This window comes from Callospermophilus lateralis, unplaced genomic scaffold (assembly GCF_048772815.1).
Source record: "Callospermophilus lateralis isolate mCalLat2 unplaced genomic scaffold, mCalLat2.hap1 Scaffold_45, whole genome shotgun sequence".
Taxonomy (NCBI): domain Eukaryota; kingdom Metazoa; phylum Chordata; class Mammalia; order Rodentia; family Sciuridae; genus Callospermophilus; species Callospermophilus lateralis.
In genome coordinates, this window is record NW_027514398.1 from 7,665,001 (window position 1) to 7,676,500 (window position 11,500).

Consider the following 11,500-nt stretch of genomic DNA (forward strand, 5'->3'; position numbering starts at 1 on the left):
GGGTATTATGTTACCCTAACGAATATCTTCTTAAATTGCCCACAGTGGTAAAATGATGGAATAAAAAAAACAGCAATCTTAATACTAAAGCATGCAATTATTTAGGAAATCATTACTAAAATTTTCTAACTTCTAAGATAGCAGTTCTAAATTAAAAGGGGAAGGAGCAAAATTATGTGCCACAAAATATATCATGTTGACAGAACAGTGAACTTTGAGCTTCTCTTCTTTGTTATGCTGCTTTTCTGTTAGTAACAACTTGATTGGCATAAAATTCATATATCATGCAATTCATCCATTTAAGGTGCAATTCAGTGATTTTTAAACAATTATGCAACCATTATCACAATCAATTTGGGAATATTTTTATCATCTCCCAAAGAAGTCATGTACCATTTTAGTTGCCCACAACCATCCCCAACCCCACCATGGCCCTAGGCAACTGCTAATTGCTTTCTGTCTCTATAGATTTGACTATTCTGGACATTTAATATAGATGTAATCTTAGTATATAGAATCCTTTTTGATTGGCTTCTCTCACTTGGCATAATGTTTTAAAGTTCATCTGTGCTGTAGCATGTATCAGTACTTCATTCTTTGATATTACTGAATTTGTTATACAGATATAATGCATTTTATTCATCCCCCATTAATTGGATGTTTGGGTTGTTTTCACTTTTTGGCTACTATAGATAATGATGTTATGAACATTTGTATATGAGGTTTTGTGTGGACATGTGTTTCATTTCTCTTGGGATGTATCTAGAAGAATTATTAGATTGACAATTACTAACATCAGTTGGATTCTCTTCACTGCTAGTCATTTCTTATTTTTTACCAAACAATTCCTTTTCTGCTTTCCTTTAAGGAATATCTCAATTCATTTTTTCATTTTACCAATTCTTCTTATTCATCTTCTGCTTCCCCCTGATCTATTATCTCAGTGAGTACATTGAGATCAACATTTACTGAGCACTTATTTGGTGGTAGCTAGATAATATCCTAAGTTCTCTAGATATATTACCTTATTTAATTCCCAAGCAACCCTTTTAGGTACTAATATTATACCCATTTAGAAGATGAGGCAATGAAAACTTAATTGTCCAAGGTCACATTACTGGTTACAGTGATGACCTAGTCAGGATTTGAACTCCTCAGTCTAATCTCAGTACCCACAGTGTCAAACAGGACAATTAAACAAAGAGGAGGCACAGAATGGAGTGGTATACCTAGAAAGGAAGGGCCTCTGCCACACAAGAGGGTGGAAATAAGGGTGCAAATGGAATAGTTGATCTTTGAGAAAGACCAGTTATCACCTGCAAGGAAGAAAAGAAATAATGAGAAAGTAGATAGAGATTTAGGGACTTTGGGAGTAGAAAGGGAGTACTGAGGGATGGCCAATTAGAAAAATCACCCATAGCAATATGTAAGTAGGTTTGAGCTCTTTTTGGTATCTAAATATTAAACATTTGTTTAATTCATACTATGTTCTTTAAAAGTATTGCCTGAGTTTTCTGCATTTGTAGGAATGAAAAATTGGTACATTTTGTGATACCTTAAATCTTCTAAAATACATTTTGTTAGGTTGATGTTCTAGTAAGAAAAGTGTTCATCTGTTCTCATTGGTTACAAGTGCCCTGTGCTGGATCCCAAAGGTGAATAGGACAGCCACAAAGGCAGTAGATGCTGATCCTGTCCTCAGTGAGCACACCATTTTTTTTTTTTGGAAGAAAATGTATACTTTTTCTCTAAGCTTTCTTTTTCCCTCGTGGCTTATCTCTGTTTATAGTCTTTCTGAATTCCACAGTTTGTGGGGATATCTTTAGTTTAAAACACATTTTAGCATTTTTTATTCCCCTGTCATCAAGAGAATTAATATTTAGATTTCCTTTAGTATTTTGGGAAAAATAATTAGATTTCAACCCAGTAGATTTTGATATAGAGTAGCTGTGTGTTTCTATATTACTAAAGGCATTGTCTCATTTTTTGAAAAATAATTCACAGTAACATTAAAGTCTTCTGTCTTTTTTACCTTTACCTCTCCATCCATGCAATATTTGTGAATCTTTTTTAAAAATTATTTTTGTAGTTGTAGATGGACGCATGCCTTTATTTTATTTATTTCAGTTTTATGTGGTGCTAAGGGTTGAACCCAGTGCTTCACACATGCTAGGCAAGTGCTCTGGCACTGAGCTACAGCCTCAGCCCTATTAGTGAATCTTTTTACAGTGGTGATGATATGAATAATTGAAGTATTTCTTAAGGGTTTTCTTGTTAAATGGAGGGATTCTTTTTCTTTTCATGGGTATGAAATATAAATATATGTTTCTTATATCTGAAATAATAATCAACATAAAAGAGTCTGAATATTTTCCCTAGCTATTTCAGGCATAATTTTATTTGATGTAAACAATTTACAAGCTTACTTGAAGTTTTCAATTTTGTAAGGCCTGTTGCTATAGGGTGAGGTCAGAAGTTGAGCTGCCAGTGTTCCTACTGTTAGAACATTACCATTGCATAATTTCTTCTTTCTGTTTACCATGAAAAGAAATTAAGAGGAAATTATGCAAGAAAACATGATAAGCTCCCATATTAGCTCATGCTAAAAGGTTCTCTGGAGTGGCTTTCTTGAGTCTAAAACACAGTGAAATTGAACTATTGGCTGCCTAATTCAGCATTTATGTCTATGGGCTAAATAAGCATGGTCAAGGCCTATGTCAATTTTGATACCCTCCCTTATTAATAGATTAGGGGTGGATTGAGAGGGAGTGTATGGAGTTTTGTCTCAGAAAAAAGACAGTGAAATCTCTAGACAAACATTCCCCCATTTCCCTCTGTAACTAATGGAAAGTTTAAAAGAAAGTCAGGTATTTTCTTTCTTCAGTTATCCAACTGACTTTTTCCCTCTTTATGTGATTTTTGGCAAGCATTTCTGTGCCTTAGTTAATAAATTAGTAAATGGAGAAAAAAAAAAAAAACCAAAACAATCCAGTGAGTTCTGTGGATCTTAATTAAGGCACAAAAATAGCTTTGAAAAAAAGTATTCTGAGATGAAAGCTTCTCTTATATGTGGAAAATATTACTCATGTCTTGTCAGCACATCTATTCTATTGGCATTGCATTTTGTACTTGGAGATAACTTCTGCATTTTATTATTGGAAAGGTACTTTTTTTTAAATTTCTATAAGTACACTTGGTTACACTATTATATCTAGAACCTGTCATTCCTGAAAAGCCATTCTTAACTTTATCTCTGCCATTGACCTTCAATTGAAATTTGTGTTTAAGAGGAACACAGCCATATTCATCAACTTAAAAAGGGGTGAATATAGTTCGTAGAAAATAACTATTTGTGTTTCCTTTTATGTGCCTTTACTTCAATCTTCATTCTTTCTTAGCAGTTTGCCTACAGAAAAGGAACTGTGTATTACACTTTTAAATATCAGTTTTCAAGTCTGCCAAGTGTGAATTTGCAAATGAGTTATAGTAAGTGGAGCTCACAGCTGAAAAGGGGATGTTTAAAGCTTCTGTAGCTGATACTACTTTAACGTTTGCCTTTGAGATGATACCACAGTTTTGTTTTGTTTTTTCATCTAGAAAATGGGTTCTGAGTTATCAGTAAATTAGAAAATGAGCATCAACTTAAAGGTCTTTGAGAACTTTTTTAAACTCAATCACTTCTGGATTCTTAGAACTGAATCTACACTGAACTTTAACAAGGATCTCACCTTAAATGTCTGATGGAGTTACATATATATCACATTGCTGGGTTAGCGCAATTGTTCTGTTTAGTGCTTTAACAGATGCTCATGTGTTTATTATTATTATAATTATTTTTTTTTCTAAACAGAAATTGGGGTAAAAATCCTTTATGCAGAAATAACTAGACTACATATCTTAACCTCCTTTCTGTTTACCTATTTGATCACTCATTTCATTACTTGCTCATTGAGAGCTCACTATATCAGACACTGTAATATCAAATAAGAGTATAGCATCAAAAAGACAGAAACAGACTTTGTTCCTGTGGATTGAATGACTTAGTGGAAGAGACAGATAATCATGAAGCATATATTTATATGTTAAGGAAAAAAGTGGTTATTTACTATTGTGAGTAAGTAATTTAATTAGCACTTTTGATTTGGAATATTTATTTATATTATTAGTACCTTGAGATTTGTATAAATTGAACTCTTCCTTTAATTTTGGAGGAAAGTGAAGAATTCAAATGATACTCGGTATTTAGGTATTTAGAAAGGTAGACAGGGGCCGAATCTAGTTGACTTCACTTGGTATTGGGCCTACAGAAAACAAAAAAACAAAACCAAAAACTACCACTGAGATTGTATCAGAGAGCAAATGCTTTCAAACTTTTTTGGAGTCATGAAATGTTTCTGTGAAAAGGCATTCTAGAAATGATATTGTATCCAGTTGGCAGATGTGTATATAACATGGAAGGTTAGATGAGATGTCCATTAGATCCCCTAATGGAATTTTAAAAACATACTAATTCCAAGCTTACAACCTCTGTCAATACATTTTCAGGTATTTCTTTATTCAAAGATATGTGAGATTCAGCTAAATTTGGAAACTACTGGACTAGAAGATATCAAAGATCTCTTACCTATTTGAAGACTCCACAAGATGGTGAAAATGGTGGTCACACTAATCTCAGATCCATTAGCCTTTGTTCCTCACAGTTCAGAAAACTGTCTCTTGGTCTTTCTGGGAATCTCCCTATCACAGGCTAGGGGTTTTGCTAGGGTTTTGCAATGCTGCATACTCTATCCAAGTAAGCCATTGAAGTTGTTGCCTTCTGTCTTGTGAATTGTTTTGGCTCAAAAGAAAAGAGTCTGACATATTTTGATGTCCAGATCCCCCTGCAGTAGGGAAAAATAGCAAGCCTTTGCATGAAAAACCTTTCTGTATAAAACAGTTCTTCTTTTGTTGAAGGTCTGGCACTTAAGTCAGCAGTCGGCCAAGAAACCATTTTCTGATTCCAGAAATGGGTAAAGATCCAAAGCTGCTGTACTGAATTTTGTAGGAATATCATTTCGGGAAATTTTTGGAATCATGCTTTGTCTCATCGTGGTTACAGAAAACCACTTTCCTTGTTCATGAACAAGTCCCCAGGCAGCAGGAATATAGACTAGTTTCAGAACGGGAGTCTTATAGGTCTCAGGAGAGCCAACTTCCACAGGCCTGCTGGGCTGCATGTTCCTTTGTGCATATTGTGATGATTCTGCAGTTTTAAAAATTTCTTGCTATTCTAGAAAGGCATATTCTGAGGTTTGATTTGGGAGTTTTGCTTCATACAATGCACATTCTCTGTGCGTGTGTGTGTGTAGATGCAGATATAAATGGACAGGCATAAGATGTGTAGATCTGCATGGAGAGATATAACTATGTTTATAGATTCAAGTATGTACCCTATTTTATCCTGTTTATGAAAGAGAACTGTGTATTGCATGTGCTGTAATTTGATAATTTAAAAATGATATCCTGTACTTTTCTCCCAAGTATACTATCTGTTTTACCCAGCTTTTTCACTGCTGTGACTAAAAGACCTGACAAAAACAGTTAGTGGAGGCAAAGTTTATTTAGTTTCAGAAGTCTTGGTTGATAGACAGCCACCTCTATTCCCTGAGGGTCCAGGTGAGGCAGAACATCAGGGCAGAAGAATGTGGTAAAGGGAAGCCGAGGGAGAGAGACTTCACGCACCACTACAAAATATAAATCTTAAAGGCATGGTCCAATGACCAACCTCTTCCAGCTACACCCCACCTGCCTTCAGTTTCTACCCAGTTAATCTCAATCAGGGAATTAATCCACTGTTGGGGTTAATATTCTCATAACCCAATCATTTCACCTCTAAACCCTCTTGCATTATCTCATGCATGAGCTATTGGGGTACACCTAATATCTAAACCATAACACAATGTATTACAGGTGCACTGGCATCTACTTTAACAACCAGTACTAAGAGAGAGCAGCATGTGAATACGATGCCCAATCTCATGAGCAACAGAAGCTACACTGTCATAACACATAACCCTGGAAAAGCAAATTTCACTTAACTACTTGTAAGTTAAAACTTCTGTCTTTTTATGTTTCTTAAAGAAGTACCACTTCAATATATCAACTTGAAATAATTCTTCTGCTCTGTAGTGATCATAAGAGCTATTTTTTAAAATATGAATCTACTTTAAAGTGCCAGTGCCAAACTCTATCTGAGTCTTACTGGCAATATAGTTGGTGCTGTACAAAATGCCCAAAGCATCTCTCCCTTACAGATTGAAAAAAAATAGACTAATAAAACAACTGAATGATTTGATTAAAAGAAATTAATTTACTTATTTCAAGATTTTACAAATAATTCAATGGGCTTGATCACTTACTGATCATTGTCAACTGAAACATATATGAAAATGAAGGATGGAAGTATTTTGCCTTGCTTGGGGTGTGTGCAGAGCATCTTGATTATTTTAGGGTAATGTTTAATGAACATACGTAAGTCAACTAAAGTTTTTTGAGGTTTGTGCTTAAGTAAGAGACATAGTATGTTATTGAATTTGTATGTGACTTAAAATATTTTGCTCTGCTGTGACAAAGGTATCAACCTCCTGAGCCAGTACCAAACCAAGGATATTTCATAGTCATAATCTGTTTGTTTTTAAATTAATTTTTATTGTTGGTTGTTCAAAACTTTACATAGTTCTTGATATATCATATTTCACACTTTGATTCAAGTGGGATATGAACTCCCATTTTTACCCCGTATACAGATTGCAGAATCACATCAGTTGCACAACCATTGATTTACGTACTGCCATTCTGGTGTCTGTTGTATTCTGCTGCCTTTTCTATCCTCTACTATCCCCCCTCCCCCCTCCCCTCCCCTCTTCTCTCTCTACCCCCTCTACTGTAATTCATTTCTCCCCCTTATATTTTTCCCCCTTTCCCCTCACTTCCTCTTGTATGTAATTTTGTATACCCCTGAGGGTCTCCTTCCATTTACATGCAATTTCCCTTCTCTCTCCCTTTCCCTCCCACCTCTCATCCCTGTTTAATGTTCATCTTCTTCTCATGCTCTTCGTCCCAACTCTGTTCTTAGTTACTCTCCTTATATCAAAGAAGACATTTGGCATTTGTTTTTAAGGGATTGACTAGCTTCACTTAGCATAATCTGCTCTAATGCCATCCATTTCCCTCCAAATTCTATGATTTTGTCATTTTTTAATGCAGAGTAACACTCCATTGTGTATAAATGCCACATTTTTTTCTATCCATTCGTCTATTGAAGGGCATCTAGGTTGGTAACACAGTCTTGCTATTGTGAATTGTGCTGCTATGAACATGGATGTAGCAGTGTCCCTATAGTGTGCTCTTTTTAGGTCTTTAGGGAATAGACCGAGTAGGGGAATAGCTGGATCAAATGGTGGTTCCATTCCGAGCTTTCCAAGAAATCTCCATACTGCTTTCCAAATTGGCCGCACCAATTTGCAGTCCCACCAGCAATGTATAAGAGTACTCTTTTCCCCACATCCTCACCCAGCACTTGTTGTTGTTTGACTTCTTAATGGATGCCAATCTTACTGGAGTGAGATGGTATCTTAGGGTGGTTTTGATTTGTATTTCTCTGACTGCTAGAGATGGTGAGCATTTTTTCATGTACTTGTTGATTGATTGTATGTCCTCCTCTGAGAAATGTCTGTTCAGGTCCTTGGCCCATTTGTTGATTGGGTTATTTGTTATCTTGTTGTCTAATTTTTAAGTTCTTTGTATATTCTGGATATTAGGGCTCTGTCTGAAGTGTGAGGAGTGAAGATTTGTTATTAGGATGTAGGCTCCCTATTTACCTCCCTTATTGTTTCTTTTGCTGAGAAAAAACTTTTTAGTTTGAGAAAGTCCCATTTGTTGATTCTAGTTATTAACACTTGTGCTATGGGTGTCCTATTGAGGAATTTGGAGCCCAACCCCACAGTATGTAGATCATAGCCAACTTTTTCTTCTATCAGACGCCATGTCTCTGATTTGATATCAAGTTCCTTGATCCACTTTGAGTTAACTTTTGTGCATGGCGAGAGAAAGGGATTCAGTTTCATTTTGTTGCATATGGATTTCCAGTTTTCCCAACACCATTTGTTGAAGATGCTATCCTTCCTCCATTGCATGCTTTTAGCCCCTTTATCAAATATAAGATAGTTGTAATTTTGTTGATTGGTTTCTGTGTCCTCTATTCTGTGCCATTGGTCCACCCGCCTATTTTGGTACCGGTACCATGCTGTTTTTGTTACTATTGCTCTGTAGTATAGTTTGAAGTCTGGTATAGCTATACTGCCTTATTCACACTTCCTGCTTAGCATTGTTTTTGCTATTCTGGGTCTTTTATTTTTCCATATGAATTTCATGATTGCTTTCTTTATTTCTACAAGAAATGCCGTTGGGATTTTGATTGGCATTGCATTAAACCTATAGAGAACTTTTGGTAATATCACAATTTTGATGATGTTAGTTCTACCTATCCATGAACAGGGTATATTTTTCCATCTTCTAAGATCATCTTCTATTTCTCTCTTTAGGGTTCTGTAATTTTCATTGAGTCAGGAGGATATTGACAACCTAAACAGACCAATATCAATTGAAGAAATAGAAGAAACCATCAAAAGACTACCAACTAAGAAAAGCCCAGGACCGGATGGGTATACAGCAGAGTTTTACAAAACCTTTAAAGAGAAACTAATACCAATACTTTTCAAGCTATTTCAGGAAATAGAAAAAGAGGGAGAACTTCCAAATTCATTCTATGAGGCCAACATCACCCTGATTCCTAAACCAGACAAGGACACTTTAAAGAAAGAAAACTACAGACCAATATCTCTAATGAACCTAGATGCAAAAATCCTCAATAAACTTCTGGCGAACCGGATACAAAAACATATCAAAAAAATTGCGCACCATGATCAGGTAGGATTTATCCCTGGGATGCAAGGTTGGTTCAATATACGAAAATCAATAAATGTTATTCACCACATCAATAGGCTTAAAAATAAGAACCATATGATCATCTCGATAGATGCGGAAAAAGCATTTTACAAAGTACAGCATCCCTTTATGTTCAAAACTCTAGAAAAACTAGGGATAACAGGAACATACCTCAATATTGTAAAAGCAATCTATGCTAAGCCTCAGGCTAGCATCATTCTGAATGGAGAAAAACTGAAGGCATTCCCTGTAAAATCTGGAACAAGACAGGGATGCCCTCTCTCACCACTTCTGTTCAACATACTTCTCGAATCACTGGCCAGAGCTATTAGACAGATGAAAGAAATTAAAGACATAAAAATAGGAAAAGAAGAACTCAAATTATCACTATTTGCAGATGACATGATTCTATACCTAGCAGACCCAAAAGGGTCTACAAAGAAACTATTAGAGCTAATAAATGAATTCAGCAAAGTAGCAGGATATAAAATCAACATGCATAAATCAAAGGCATTCCTGTATATCAGCAACAAATCCTCTGAAATGGAAATGAGGACAACCACCCCATTCACAATATCCTCAAAAAAAAAAAAATACTTGGGAATCAACCTAACAAAAGAGGTGAAAGATTTATACATAATCTGTTAATACCAGTTAGCAGTGTCACAAATTAAAGCATTAGTGGATTTGTGTTGCTTGAGGAAGCAACTCATATAAAATACCAGGAGGTTGAAGGAGTGGGGTAGTATATTGTAACATAATTCTACATACCATATAAAGTCTCCGTGCCCAGGGTGTGAAAACTTTCAATGTACCTTTAGGAGAGCTAGAACCAATAGTTAATTATGCAAAAAAAAATGTACTGTATGTACTTTAATCCAGATACCATTTTTAAGAAAAGAATTTTGGGTAATTAGCAGATAACCAAAATCAAGAGATGAGATCCTTTTTAAAAAAAATTACAACTTTGTAAAAATCACATTTGTCATGCAGGCAAAAAAAAATCTAAGATTCAAGGATGTGTTTCTTGAGTTGTGTTATTTTGGGTCTGAATTTAAATGAAAAGTTGATGATGGCTTTCAAAAATACATTTTTTACTGGAAATACCGATATTCTGTACATTTGATATTTTAGCCAAATCGTTAATGTGGATATTATCATAGACACATGAGTGTCTCAGGAAGAGGCCTGTAACTCGGGAACATTGTAATGATAGGGCAAATTCTGGAAGGGATATTAGATTAAATTCTCTTTTAAATTTTAGTAGTGGGTTGAGATAATCATGCATTTATTTCTGTTGCACCTTTTGTGTTTGCCTAAGCATTTCAATAATATTTCATATTTCTCCATTTTAGCCTATAGTATAGATATATTCTGAGTGCAAGTTAGAGATGTATTCTGAGAGGAAGTTATAAGAAATAACAATTACAGAGAATGAGAATCCATGGTTAAAATTATATGCATATTGAACTACAATAAGAGTATTAAAAGTATTTCATCCCATTTGTAAAATATCTTCCTTGACTATGAAAGGGCAATATTTTTCCAATTATATCTGCCTTAGCCTGCAAATGGATTACCTTATAAGAACTCTGATAAAGCAAAGAGTCCAAAAATAATTGAAAGTGTGAGGACAGATAAGTTGGGTATATAAATACCCTGAGCAAATTTCTTTCAATAGCATTCACAGAACAAAAAAAAGAAAGAAAGTTTATCTTGACTTCCTCCTTGGGTCCAGATGAACATTTTAATGCTTAGCATCATGATGCCTCTGACTGACAGGGGTGTCTACTGCATAATTTCTAGCTCACTTCTCCAGTGTCTGGAAGATTACATTTTGACTGCCCCAATATTAATAACCAGATTTGATCTTAGGCCTGTCCAAGGTCAAATGAACTGGTCAGGTCAGCCTGTTTGTCTGTGTGCATGAACTGTGACATCTACTCAGAATGACAGGTAGAGGATGGGGGTTGTGAGACAAGGATGTTAACCTTTAGCCCACCAAAAGGAGTCTCTTCCTGCTGGGAACAAAGAGTCCCAGGGGCTGCATCTACCTTTTTTTTTTTTTGCTTTTTTCAATGCTTACCATATTTTCAGTGAAGATGGTGTACTGTTGAAGGAATGCATTTCAGAGAAAGCAAATTGTTTAAGTAGAAATAATTATATATATTTGCATTACTGTTTAGAACTTTTCTTCAGCTTTAACAGCTTTTTGTGTGGGTTGATTGAGTGGCTGTACCATCTTCGGTGATTCCACCAGCTATCCTGGAGTGTGGTGTCATTCTTCAAATGCTCCTGATTTTGTAAGTGCATAGCTTGGACGCTCTAGATCATGAGCAGGACATATTGTAGGAACCACTAAAACAATTTCTGAAATGCCACAATTTCTAGTATTCAACCATAAAACATATCAAATAAACTCATTTCTAAAAACAATCTTACCTCTTTCTGGGTAAAAATTCCTGAGAAGCTATTTGTTTCCTAATTGATTTTCTATGTCAGTTGTTCATTGAAT

The 11,500-nt window shown here is 35.3% G+C and overlaps 1 protein-coding gene across 1 annotated transcript in view; it reads left to right on the forward strand.

The window, feature by feature from the left end:
• LOC143388943 (zinc finger homeobox protein 4-like) overlaps nucleotides 1–4,632 on the forward strand; it is a 20,989-nt gene extending 16,357 nt beyond the window's left edge. Inside the window, 1 exon segment of the mRNA XM_076842355.1 lies at nucleotides 4,546–4,632. Coding sequence (XP_076698470.1) covers nucleotides 4,546–4,632 — 87 coding nt within the window.
• Nucleotides 4,633–11,500: the final 6,868 nt, after the last annotated feature.